At 40.6% G+C, this 14,342-nt stretch overlaps 1 protein-coding gene across 3 annotated transcripts in view; it reads left to right on the top strand.

The window, feature by feature from the left end:
• The window catches only part of DPH6 (diphthamine biosynthesis 6), a 474,406-nt gene that overhangs the window by 135,238 nt on the left and 324,826 nt on the right, over positions 1–14,342 (top strand). For all 3 annotated transcript variants that reach the window (XM_060262114.1, XM_060262113.1, XM_060262115.1), the window contains exons 7-8: positions 10,781–10,875; positions 12,281–12,368. In XM_060262114.1, the coding sequence (XP_060118097.1) occupies positions 10,781–10,875; positions 12,281–12,368 (183 nt within the window). The remainder of the gene's footprint in view (positions 1–10,780; positions 10,876–12,280; positions 12,369–14,342) is intronic.

Genomic DNA, 14,342 nt, shown 5'->3' with positions numbered 1-14,342 from the left:
ATTCAGAAATTTTAGAATAGTTGAACCGTATAATTAATGTTGGTCCAAGGTAAAAAAATACACTTGTGAATTGCAGTGTTCATTTGAGATTAGTTCCCTAATACATGCAGTGAAATAATATATATAATTTCAAACCCTTTGAATATGAAATATGATCTAAAAGCAGGAAAGCCACAGGGATTTATGAAGGGCATGTCATTTCCCTCTCCATCGCTGTTTCCTCTTTCAATTCCCTGGAAACCCCCATGACCTCTCCCCTTTCCTGCTTTTTTCTTCTTACCCACCAGCTAACCTACCTTTATCTCCCCCCCCCCACTTCCAGCTTTTCCTCTTTCCCTCCCCCTGGCAGCCTCTTCCCAAGAAAACTATGGTCTAGTTGCATCGATTTGCTGTTGGGCCAGGCTCAATTGAATAGGATGGAACCCACAAGAATTTGTGGGGGGCACCTCACTTTTCCCTGCATCTGTTTCCCACACTATTTCCTCTTCCTTTTATCTTGGCAACTCCTGTGTCTTCACCTTTCCATGCCCCCTTCTCTCCTTCCCACCCTACCTTTTATATGCCCCTACCAACCTACCTTTTATCTGCCCCTTCCCATCTTCAACTATATTTATTTACTTCATTTATATCCCTTTCACTATGAAAGGGGGCCGAAAGCAGCTTACATTATTCTCCTGTCTTCCATTTTATTCTTGCAACAACTTTGTGAGGTACGTTAGGCTCCAATTGCGTAGCTGCCCCAAGTTCATCTAGTGAGCACCATAGAACAGTGGGGATTCGAAACCAAGTCTCCTCAATCCTAGTCTTAAACTCTGATCACTACAAATACTGGCTTTCATGGGGTGGCTTCTGTTAGTAGCGAGCAACCAGGCCTGGGTAAATTGTGCAAGTTACATGTTAGCAAGTTGCCCAGTGTGCTGAAGGGCTTGGCCCTCAGGCGTCCTTCAAAGGCCAAAACATTCCTGGAAAGGACTTTACCCCCTCTCCCTGACAGAAATCCAGACTTGACAATATTATTGTGGTTGTCTAGAAACAGCCAGTGAAGGCATTTGTTTCATAAAACTACAGGCATTCCTTGTATCATTTGGTGGGGTTAACCCCTCCCCCATTTATTTTCTTTTTTAGATTTCTGAGGCATTTATCAAGTTTGTAGAAATGTGTCTCTCATTTTTCCATGGCTCTACTCTATAGCAACGCTCCCTCTAGGCTGTGGAGTCTTGTGAGCAAGAAATCTACTTCATGTGAGCCACTGGCATTAAAGTTGTGAGCTACTGCATAAATTAGTTTGCTCTGGGGCCATTTTTCCTGAGCTGAGACAAAAATGTGTGAGCTAGAGGCTGAAAAACTATGAGCTAACTCTCATTAACCCAGTTTAAAGGGAACACTGGTCCCAAGATGTAAGTATCCACAGATTTGGCCAGGTTGGCAATTAGATACATGTGCTGAAGCTACTGAGTTTGTTCACAAAAGCAGAGGTTGATTTGAAACCAAACTTGGACATCTCAGTTTTAGGCTTAGCTGTTACTTTTCCTGTTTCCATACCTGCACTAGTTTACCTCCAGAGTGACACAGCAGCTTGGGTGCAGATGATTGTTTAGTAGAGGGCTTCAGATTTTTTCATTAGGGCCTCTTGTGGGTTGGTTCATGAAGATCTTCCACTGAGGCCTTGCTTTGGTTGTCCCCACTGCTAGAGGTGAGGTAGGTAGCTACTTAATCCTTCTACTTAGATTTTGTTGTAAAAGAACAGTGACAACAGTAATTGAGATATTCTACTTGGTGTGGACATCTCAGCTGTGCTGAAGTTACTTCATAGGATAGTATGAACATATTTTCACTACAGGTAAATACTCATTCTTGTTGGTGGATTGTGTGGTGGTTTTTTGCCATAAAAGTCAGTGAAGATAAATATTTTACTAGTTATTTAGCTAACTTTGTAGCTTAGTGTAACTGAAATATAAACACCAGCTGCAGAGGAACTTGAGGCTACAGTTCTAAAAATATTTCCTTTGAATTCTGTCAGGGGGTGGTGTATGTATGTCAGAAAGTGAGAGTACTGCATCAAAAGGAAATGGGCCAATTTCAGAAAACTTCCTTTGTTTTTTGTCATTTTGTCAACCCCTTGATTGTTTAAGTACAATATAGTTGCCTTAAAGCCTCATGTACACTTAATAAAGAAAAATTCAGGCTTTACATCTGAGTTGAGAGATGAGTGTGTATTTATTTAGATTTTTAGCTAATTACAGATCAGTTGGTTGTTCAAAGCACACAAAATAATGCAGTTAAAACCTATACACTCAACTGTTTGAACCATAGCCTCTAGAACAGGGGTGGCCAAACTTGCTCTAACCCAGCAGTGGGGTCTTTGAGAGCCACACAATATGTGTGAAAGAGCCGCATAAGAATCCTGAGCCACAGTTTAGCCATCCCTGCTCTAGAACATAAGAACATATAAGAAAAGCCTTACTGGACCAGCCCAATGATCCTTGTTGACCAGTATCTTGTCTCACATAGTGGCTAACCAGTTATTCTGAAGGGCAAACAAGGCATAGAGGCCAAGGCTTTCACCATGCCTGGTTAACTTGTGGTTGGTGATCTGTGATTAGATTTATTTTTTTGTAATTGTAAACTGCAGCTCTGAGGTGCTAAATGGGATTGGTACTGCAGTGCTAGCTAGTGGAGCGAGGGTTACGCCTATTCCCTTTTGCTATTTTCCTGATTTAACAGTCTCCTAAAAACTGCCGTTTGGCCTGTATGGTACCTATAAGTTTCCTATTTGGAGCAAATAGCAATAGTTTGATAGTGAGTAACAGGGACCAGATTGAAGTAACATTTCCTTATTTCTGTAGCCACAGTTCAGGCCTCCCATGATTCCTGCTAATGCCACCCTTCCAAAAGCACAGACGCTACAGTCACTCTTGCTTGTCTTGTCTGGTTTGTCCATGAGGCATACTGATCAGATGCATACTCAGAACAGTGATTTATGCAGAAAAGCAAGGCAATTTCCCCAGGTTTCTAAATTGTTTATTAGAAAATTCAGTAATTTCTAAAAGTGGTTGTCCCTGATTATGATCACAGAAGCAGAGAATGGAGGAGTTTCTGCATACTCAGGGAACTCCTCCATAATGCAGAAAAAAATATGACAAAAGAGCAAAAAAAGAAAAAAAGGTAAGAACCAAATATGTCATAGAATAGAATAGAATCCTTCGCATTTTGTTTCCTGGCAAAAAATTTCAAAATTTAGGGTAATCACTGGTTTAAAAAACTCACTATGAAACATTCTGCCTTTTGGAATGACTGAAATGCTTTTAAAGACTCTCTCTCTCGGCTTGGCTTCGCGAACGAAGATTTAAGAAGGGTGCAATAGTCCACGTTTGCTGCAGGCTCGCTGGTGGCTGACAAGACCAATGTGGGACAGGCAGGTCCGGCCACAGCGGCTGCAGGGAAAAGTCTGATTTAGGGTTGGTCCTGTAGCAGTGCAATTCTTCCTCAATCTCCTTTTGTCCTCAAGACCAGCTATGCGTGTGTTCTCAAAGGAAGAGACAGCCTGGTGGATGGTGTGCCTCCATGCTTTGCGATCTGAGGCTAGGTCAGACCACTGGTGATGGTTGATGTGACAGGTGCTAAGGGATTTCTTCAAGGAGTCCTTGTACCTCTTCTTTGGTGCCCCTCTATTTCGATGGCCGGTGGAGAGTTCGCCATACAGGGCAATCTTGGGAAGGCGGTGGTTTTCCATCCTAGAAATATGCCCTGCCCAGCGCAGCTGCGTCTTCAACAGCAGTGCCTCGATGCTGGTAACCTCTGCCCGCTTGAGGACTTCAGTGTTGGTCACAAAGTCACTCCAGTGGATGTTGAGGATGGTGCGAAGGCAGCGCTGATGAAAGCGCTCAAGGAGTCGCAGGTGATGACGGTATAAAACCCACGATTCGGAGCCGTAGATGAGGGTTGTCATCACAACCGCTTTGTAAACATTGATCTTTGTGCCTTTTTTCAGATGCTTGTTGCTCCACACTCTTTTGTGCAGTCGGCCAAATGCACGGTTTGCCTTTGCCAGCCTGTTGTCAATCTCCTTGTCGATCTTGGCATCTGAGGAGATGATGCACCCCAGGTAGCTGAACTGCTGGACTGTCTTCAGAACTGATTCACCCACAGTGATGCAGGGAGGGTGATAATCTTCCTGGGGTGCAGGCTGGTGGAGAACTTCTGTCTTCTTCAGACTAACTTCTAGGCCGAATAGCTTGGCAGCCTCTGCAAAGCAGGACGTCATATGCTGCAGAGCTGATACCGAGTGGGAGACGAGTGCAGCATCATCAGCAAACAGTAGCTCTTGGATGAGTTTTTCCATTGTCTTGGAGTGTGCCTTTAGTCGCCTCAGGTTGAACAGGCTGCCATCGGTGCGATAGCGGATGTAGACACCATCGTCCTCATCTAGATCTACTGCGGCTCTTTGAAGCATCATGCTAAAGAAGATCGTAAAGAGAGTTGGCGCGAGAACGCAGCCTTGCTTTACACCTGTGCCTATTGGGAAGGGCTCCGAGAGGTCGTTGCAGTGTCTGACTTGGCCTTTTAAAGACTAGGTTGTATTCAAAGTGTAGAATTTTTAAAATGCAGTATGATTCACAGGATTTATAAAATGTGGAGAGTATTTTCAGTAATGCATTGTTTAAGCATACGTGATTAATTTTCTCCACAATTTAGTGTTATAATAGTTGCAACTATTGAATAGTTCATTGTTTTCAGTGTCAATAAAGTTTAACTCAGTATCCCAATATGCCACTAATCCTGCTGGAAGTTTATGTCTGGTTTTATACAAATAACAGGTTTGCTTTTGTTTACTGCAAAATGTTATCTATTTTCAATCGTTTTTTTTTCCTACTTTTCAAATGATAGAAACTAAGATATGTGCGAAGGGAGCATATGGGGCAGTAGTATACAGCACAATCTCTCTTTAGTATTGCAATTTTTATTATAGGAGATTGTTGTATAAATCTGCAGATCTGAATGTCAATAAAAAACAGGCAGCTAAAGTCCAGGTGAAGGAGGAAGGAAAAAAAGTTTATTGCAATAAATTGAAAGCAGAGCTAAGCCAAAGCCTGCAATACCAAGCTGTTCTGCCTTCTTTCAAAATGGTCACAATCTTACATACCCTGTATGACACATTGGCACATGTTAGCATATACATATATTAATTGGCTGCAACATTTAGGATAATTTCTCAAGCTCCTGCTGGGGGCGGGGTTTCCCCTGGTTTCAGGGCCCCAAACCCACTGGCGCAGACTGCTAGGGGATCCCCACTGCTAAGGGATCCCTACCCCCAAAGAGCTCCATGCGTGGCGGCATGTGGTGCAATGACATCACACAGAAGTGATGTATCGTGCCAGCATGTCGTTCGGGGATGCTCTAGCAATTTGAGGAAAACTCTATGGTTTTGCATGTGGATGCTCTAGCAATTTTATTTATTTATTTTGTAGGCTTCTATTCTGCCTTCTCCCGTAACCGGGCTCAAGGCGGATCACAACATATAATAGTAACAATGCAAAGCTATAAAACAGAGTTAAAATACCACATTAAAATTAAACAGTAAAAACAATAACCAATAAATAAAATACACCATAGAGCTTTCCCCTAATTGCTAGACCATCCCCATGCAACATGCCTGGTGTGATATGTCACTTCCAGGTGATGTCACCGTGCTGCACGTGTGAAAAAAGTCCCCCACCAGTAGCCAGTGGGGACTTGGCAACCCTACATGAGCGTCTGCTACACACTACTGATACATTTTGCCAGGTGTACAGCTGCTCATTGAATAGGAAAGAACTTCTACATCACATGCACCTTGGCCAGATAAATCCAGTTTGGGCTCTAAGAACCCATTCTGTTGTTGCTTAGAAACGCAGTAGAAACGTGGTAAGGCATAGTGCATGTTATGTCTCTGTTAAGATAAGACTGAAATGTTGGTAACTCTTCTATCCTTTCTTCTCAGTCAGGCCTAGCTGTGTATTAACCCTTAAGAATGTGACTTAAGCTTGCTTGTAACTGCCCCAACTAAAGTTGTGCCCCACAAGATGAAGGCATTTATGTTTTGAAATCTGATTAAATAGTACAATTTTATATGTTATCTGGTTAATTCATTTTATGTGTTACCATGGTGAGACATGTTTTTACTGGTAAGAATGCTACAATGGTAAAATATATTTTTACTTGGTTAGTAAAAAGTTCCCTCAAAGGTTAAAAAAAAATCAGGAAAAAAGCTTGAGGGGAATCTTTTTTCCCATGGCTTCAAAATTTCCATATACTTTGTATCTTTGGTGTTGAAGTCAGGGAATGATGTGAGCAGTAAAGAGTATATCAAAGGAAGGAGGGGAATTAAACAGCTCAGGTTTCTGAGAGCTTCTGGAGGCTTCTAGGGGAGATTTGCTATGGGAAATTTCAAAATTATTCCATCTTCCCATGACTCTTCATTGGTTTCCATCTGTTGCTAAATCACCTACTCTCAGAGAGAGCAGCTTGGAAAGAGAGGCAAGTAATGGACCTCCCAGAACCTGGAACTATTCTATCAATTTACCTCTTTATAGCAGTTCTGTTCCATTACATTAATGCCTCCCAGGACACAGTTTTGAAACCATTCTTAGAGTTGGTATTTCAAGGTGTGGCCAGATGTTGGATTTTCTGAGGCTCAACCACTCCCGATTTGATCCAGTTTTCCTTGTAATGGAGAGTTTTGATCAGACATCCCCCCTTCACCCACCTTACTGTGCTTTCCCCATGCTTGATTGATCAGATGCAGCAGCCGTGGAGTGGGCCAGTGGGCATTTTAGAAATCATTTGTCTTTTGAGACAGTTGTCTTTGAGAGCCAGTTTGGTGTAGTGGTTAAGTGTGAGGACTCTTATCTGGGAGAACCGGGTTTGATTCCCCACTCCTCCACTTGCACCTGCTGGAATGGCCTTGGGTCAGCCATAGCTCTGGCAGAGGTTGTCCTTGAAAGGGCAGCTGCTGTGAGAGCCCTCTCCAGCCCCACCTACCTCACAGGGTGTCTGTTGTGGGGGAGGAAGGTAAAGGAGATTGTGAGCCGCTCTGAGACTCTTCGGAGTGGAGGGCGGGATATAAATCCAATATCATCATCTTGAGCATGCACATAAGTGCTTATGGGAAGCAATGCTTCAAACTCCTGGCAGAATGGCAGCAGCTGGTGGCCAATGGGGTTGCTGAAGGAGACTGCTGAGATATGTAGTCTAGTGTGGGGGAATTGGTGGTTAAACTGTGCATTGGAAAACTTCAACATTTCAAACATTTCAAAGCCAGGGGGAAATAATAGAGAAGTCTCATCCTGTGTCCTGTGTGCTCCTGGCATTTTTATTTAAAAGCTTGGAACAAAGCTGGAATCAAAGGCATCATCCCTCTGGAAAAAAAACCTCATCTCTTTTCAAGTAACCCCTTTCCCATGCCGTGTAAGTAAGTAAGTAAGTAAAATTTTATTTGTATCCCACCCTCCCCCACCAAGCAGGCTCAGGGCGGCTAACAACAGCAGAAAATAACAATACATTAATAAAACATTAAATTAACCTTAAAACCAATTAATACATTAATTAAGAACCGTTACTAATGTAATAGCATTACATTAACTCTAACCGTAATATTATCATTTGACGCTATGCCTGTCAGTTAGTATTGATGGCGGATCTCCAGACTGGACTATTTTGATGTTTCTTTGTTATGCACTTATAGTTCAGCTATTCATAAACGCCAGTTTAAAGAGGGTGGTCTTGCAGGCCCTGCGGAACTGATCAAGGTTCCGCAGGGCCCGCACCTCCTCTGGGAGCTGATTCCAAAGGTATGGGGCCGCGGAAGAAAAGGCCCGTGTGCGGGTATTCTGGAGTTTAATTTCTTTTGGCCCAGGGGTAGTCAATCTGTTTTTTCCTACTGACCTCAGTGCTCTCTGGGGCTCGTACGGGGAGAGACGGTCCCTCAGGTAGGTCGGTCCTCGGCCATATAGGGCTTTAAAGGTAATGACCAGCACTTTGTACTGGACCCGATATACAATCGGCAGCCAGTGCAGTCCGCGTAGCCCCGGCCGTATATGCTCCCATCTTGGGAGACCAAGCAACAGCCTGGCCGCCGCATTCTGCACTAGCTGTAATTTCCGGGTCCGGCACAGAGGCAGCCCCATGTAGAGGGCGTTACAGTAGTCCAATCTTGAGGTGACCGTCGCATGGATCACCGTTGCTAGGTCCTGATGCTCTAGGAAAGGGGGCAGCTGCAACAAAGCAGAGTGTGCCACAAAGCACAGAAAAAAGCTGAAATACACAGCTGTTTTTCTTTGGAAGTTGTAAATACAGTTTTGAGAAGCTCCTCTGTGTGTGTGTGTGTGTGTGTGTGTGTGTGTGAGAGAGAGAGAGAGAGAGGTGAATATGCAGTTATGCACACATCTCTAGTAAAAAAAAATGGTGGCCAGGAAAACAAGAGACCAGTAAGACCTTCCTGACAATTTGGGTTTGCTGAAGTGGGATCAGACAGCAGGATGTCCAGTGTGAAACCAGTTAAAAAAACTCTCAGACTTTCACAAGTATCAAAGAAACCTGCAGCAAGGGGGAGGGGAATGGGACACAGACGACTGGGGCACAACAGACCAATGTTGCTGTGTAATCATGCAGTTTACATCTTTGATGTTGAGGTCCAGGAAGGATTTGTGGCATCCAAGAGACAGTGTTGGAACCAACAATTTAGAAATAACTTGAAAACATCATTTCTTACTGTGATATACTTATGTGAGGTTATCAGTTGTGAGGAACAACCTTACACTTGGTTGTTCCTGATATAAGCACATTTAGAAAAGGTTTTTGTTCTTACTTGTGGGTGGAGGGGGGATCGCAGATAGCTTTTCTGCAGTAGTTTTGGGCAGGAAGTAGAATAAGCTGTTTTGACTAATTGTTTTGTAAGTTGTCTGTTCTTATTGCATCAACATTAATTATTCTTGATAGATTTGTCCTACAAAAACCTTACAGCAGCTTCTGACAGGTGGAGCTATCTCTTATGTCAGCAGTGTGAGTTTTGGAAGTGAAAACTTGATTAAGTGAATGTTTGGTTATTTTTAGACAAAGAGATATTCTCTCATTAAAAGGAAAATGTCTTTGATAATGTAGACTTGGGAGGAAAAAGCTTATTTGATTATTTACTTAAAAATAAGATTTCAATTTACCATCCAAAATGGGTAAACAGAGATTAATAATATAGCAGATAACATCTTCATTTGCTCTGTAGATTTCCCCTCACAGAAAAATGGTTGAAGGGGGGTGGAAGCAAAATAGCCACCTGATGAAAAACCTTATACAAAGTATATATACAAAGTATATAAATGACTAAAGTGCAGAAAAATTTGTTTCTGTATTCAGATGCCTTGTTGTACTGCTATTTCTGTGGTAGTATATCAGCCACGTATATTCTGTTCTGGACAGGTTCCGTACCATGCTTGTAGCGACACTTTGAGCAGTGTGTCTTCTCTTTTACAACCTTCTACTGGTACATAAGAATTAAGGTGGTTACTTCTGTGCTTGGAACTTAATTGGAACCAGTACTCACTGGTGTCTGCTCTTTGAAACCTTGTTGCTGAAGTTTAGGTCTGGAATGTAAGTGTGTGCTGAAATCTGACACATCTGAAATTTGCGATAAGTATCTTACAGCAAGATTTGACATTCTAGTAGATTTCATCTTTGCCAAGCAATTATGTGTATAGTATTAAATACGCAACTGCACTGAACAGGTATTTCATCTACCCCCACCTTTAATTATTCCACCAGAGCTATCATCCCTCTCCTATTTTTGTGGCTAGAAAGGACTCTTAATTTTATCATAAAGCAATTTGTGGAGATCAATGTTATTTAACAGTATGCAGACCTGTGGCCTTCTTTTGTGCTTCTGTTCACTCTGAAGATATGTTAAACATGGTTATGAGGATAATAAATATCATAAATGGAATGTGTATTGTTCAAGTGCAGTAGAAATTCTAAGCAGATTCTTGGTTTAATACACACTTGACATCAAAGTCCACTGCAGTCAAGAAGAAAACTTATTTTGCAATGATGTGGTTGCTGTTTCTCAGAGTGTTCAAAGAAGATGATGGTTATGTATTTTTGATTATTTTTGCAGCTGACTTTATTTCTGCAGCTGACCTTACCACTTAATAGGTTAAAGTGAAGGGAATTCGAAATCGTATACATGGGCTGCGATCACACACACTAAATAATGCACTTTTACTTCTGGCTTATACAGTAAAATCCAGTTGGAAGGTGGATTGAAAGTGCATTATTTAGTGTGTGTGATCGCAGCCTTCTGGAGCAATGTAGGAAGCTTATTCTTGCAAATGGCTTTCTGTGTAGAATATGCCCCCATATGGTTGCACTATAAATTGCCATTATGCCACTGTTTCCATGACTAAACTCACATGTGCATTGTAAAGTCCATGATCGCTGAAATGTGGTTGTAAATTAACCTTCTTACATGGCAATCAGTCAATTCAGAAACCTGGTGCATTAAAATCTGTCTCTTTTCATGTGTTTGAAACATGATACATCCGTTTTCTGTTTTTCACACAGGCACACAGTGGCCTTATTTTGTGACTCTGTTAAACTGAAGAGATCATCAGTGTCTGTGAGAGAGGATCTGTAGCACCTTAATAGATAATGATTTATCACAGCATCTACTATGAATGCTACACTTTATTCTGCTTCTCTGTCCTTATAAGAGTAGTATATTTTTACTGATAACTTTTTTGGCCATTCCCCCCAGCTTTCGAAGAACTATGGAGTCCATATCTGTGGAGAAGGTGGAGAATATGAAACATTCACGTTGGATTGTCCTCTATTTAAGAAGAAAATAGTTGTGTAAGGAACTGCACTTTCCCTTTCCTTTTAAGTTTTAGCACTGGGAATGTATTAACGTTTAGCTTGAGGCCACTTCTGTTGGCAGCAGCAGAACGTGTCCTCTAAGTTCAGAAACACTCACTTTGTTTAACACTGGCAAAGCCCTCCACAAACCTAAATCAAGGCCTGACAAGATGGGGCCTTCATAGAAAGCTATAAACTTTTTAGACATTTGCACTTTCGTTTACTTGCTGATTATGGCCTGCAGTAAAACTGGTACCTACACACTGACACTTTTATTCTTTCATGAAGTGCGAATTGCCTGTAATATTTATCTTTCATTACAGCTACATTTGATAAACTGCCACATCAGTAGCCTGTGGGTTCCATTAACTCTGTTTCCCTTTCCCGTCCCCCAGCTCTTTTTTTTTCTTTTTAACAACATTGGATGATAATACTAAACATTTTGCTTGAATTACTAAGGGATGTTTTGAATGCTAATGTTTTGAATCAGTCCAGTTTGCACTGAGTAGGCTATTTCTGGACCATAAATTCTTAAAATGTATGGATAGAAGTATGGGGAATTTCTTCATTACTTTGTAGATTTGTCAGTACAGTTATAGTAGATAACCTAGCCTTCATGAATTTACAGGAGATATTTTAATTGCTATTTTCCCCTCTTTTATCAGAGTTTACATATTGTCTAATATAACAGCATCATTGTCTGCTGTGCTCCACAATAGACCAATAATCTCAGTGAAGGGGGTAATTTGATTACAATCTTGCAACGAGTCTCTTGGGAGTAGCCTAGTTGGCTACTCTTGGCTGAAATTGTTTGGGGGATCCTATTACTTGGGACATTTCAGGCATGGAAGTTACTTTTCCAATAAGCAGTGAATTGATCTGGGTTTAATTCATGCCAGCTGAACATGCCCTTAAGGGTACATTTATATAATACTGTATTACCGTCATATGAGCAACTGCAAAACAGCAGGGCAAGGCATAAGCTACATAATGCTGTAAACGCTTTCGTTGGTTTTTTTTTGGGGGGGGGGGGTTTGGCATTGTAGGCATTTAGTTCTAAGTCAATATATTTTTGTGGAAAATAATGTTTTGGTTTATCCAAATGTATTGAATTCTTGAAGACATTCAAAAATGGGCCATCATAAACACTGTTTGTAGATAGGTTTGTGGACTAGAAGTTAAACTGACATAACCAATATTCAGTGGTTCCATTACAAAAAAATAGCTTTGATAATCAATATACAAACACGTTTTTGTTAAATTATTAAAATTTGCACATTAACACATATGACATAAGATCCAAAGTGAATCTCAGTTTGTTCAGTGGAATATGAGAATGAAGTGCAAATTCATGAAGTGTTTCATGTACTTCCATTTAAATGTCTATGGCTGTCTGTTACAGGGATTCAACAGAAGTTGTTGTGCATTCTGCAGATGCATTTGCTCCTGTGGCTTATCTTCGTCTACTTAAATTGCACTTAGAAGACAAGGCAAGTATTAAATTTCAATTTTCATAAAGATTTATTGATGATGTTATAATTCTAGTCTTTATAGAGTAGGGCAGTAACAATGAATGAATAAAACACAAAATACCAAATTATAGCCTTATAAAAATTGCTAAAGCATAGTTTCTTTTAAAACTGGGGCGTGGGATCTGGTATTTTTATCTTCCAATATTTGCATTCTTCCTATTATTTTCATCGTTCTTTTAATTTTTTCTTTATTTTTTCTTGGAAGCAATCGTAATGTGGTTTCTCTCATATAAACTTTTTTACATTTCTCAATCATGTCTTTTGAAGTATCTCCATGTTCTTTTTCCTTGCTAGGATATCAAAGGTGAATTGTTGTCTGCAAATATCTTCGGTAGAATCTCATGATTAGAGTTTTGGCCATCCAAGCTATATCAATTCTAGAATAAGTTTGGTGTCTGTAAGAATAGAAAGTGTAATTTCTGGATTTTGGGTTAATCATTCTCTATACATCAATCAAATGTAGCAACTCCATATACTGGACAATATTCTTAGGGACTGCCCCCTTTTCTTAGATTTGTCTTTTTAAAGGTCCAAAACTCTATTCACATTTCCCCAAAATCTTAATTTTACCTTCTTGAAAGTCTAGTAGCTTTCAGAAGTTCTTATAAAATTTCTCTTTAGCATTATTTGGAACATATAGCAATACAAGTGTGTTACTCTTGCCATTGGGAAGTCTAATTTTCACCATTATATCTCTCCCTTCAACATCTTTCAGTTCTTCTGTAATATTAATTACAAAAAAATCTGCCTGGGAGTTGGGGTGGTGCAGTGGAAGCATATAATGTTAAAATAGGATGCTACTTCGTTATTTCTTTCTATGGTGACTTGACTTAAACCTGTGGCTATCATAGAATGCTTACAACATGGTATGACAGACCCCTGTCGCTCATTGTATGAATTGTTCATTGTATGAATAGTATGCCTTATAGAAGCAAAAGAAAAGTAATAGCAGAAATGATATAATATTTTGAGCTGTTTAGAAGGCTTTGATTATTGGCTCATGTTATATAAATACAGCAGTTCTAGACACGCAGTCATAAGAAACAGTTGCTTAAAGCTAGTTTCCTACATATTGTTCCTGTTCTCTGATACTGTTTGTTCAAGGATTTTTAGTACAAGCTTAGAACAGTTCAGCAGTAGTTAAAGTAGAACTTAAGAACTTATAGTAGAACTTAGTAGAACATTGTCGTTTGTCAGTGGCACCTTTCTCCTATATAGTGTTTAGAACAAGAAACAGGCATTAAATGCAGACAAGAAAAGAATTTTAGGAGTCACTTTAAGAGTTAGGAAATGGGAAGGCAGGGAAGGCTTAAATGTTTCCATTCCTGATGACCCTACTCAAATTGGTTTTCCTCATCTAAATAGCTCAAGCACTTTTACATGTAGCATGCAGTTTGAGCCTAAGTAAATATCTTTGCAGTGATTTCTTGAGATGTTCAACAAGCATGGAAGGAAAGTCGTCAGATGGAATAAAGTAAATTTGGGCTTGGCAGAATCAAGAAAAGGATGCCATCCCATATTGAAAACCATTACTAATGTGGTTGAGCTGACGGTGTGTCCCAAAATGTACTGGTATTTGGTTAACTAGCCAGTATATACAGTAATTAACCAGTAAAAAGGTAAAGGTAGTCCCCTGTGCAAGTACCAGTCATTTTCAACTCTGAGGTGATGTTGCTTTCACAACATTTTCACAGCAGACTTTTTTACGGGATGGTTTGTCATTGCCTTCCTCAGTCATCTATACTTTCCCCCCAGCAAGCTGGGTACTCATTTTACCGACCTCGGATGGATGGAAGGCTGAGTCAACCTTGAGTCGGCTACCTGAACCAGCTTCCGCTGGGATTGAGCTCAGGTCATGAGCAGAGAGCTCCAACTGCAGTACTGCAGCTTTACCACTCTGTACCATGGGGCTCAATTAACCAGTAGCATGAG

This window comes from Heteronotia binoei, chromosome 21 (genome assembly GCF_032191835.1).
Source record: "Heteronotia binoei isolate CCM8104 ecotype False Entrance Well chromosome 21, APGP_CSIRO_Hbin_v1, whole genome shotgun sequence".
NCBI classification, from domain to species: Eukaryota; Metazoa; Chordata; class Lepidosauria; order Squamata; family Gekkonidae; genus Heteronotia; species Heteronotia binoei.
Note: the sequence above shows the minus strand (reverse complement) of the source record. Positions and strands in the feature narration are given on the sequence as shown.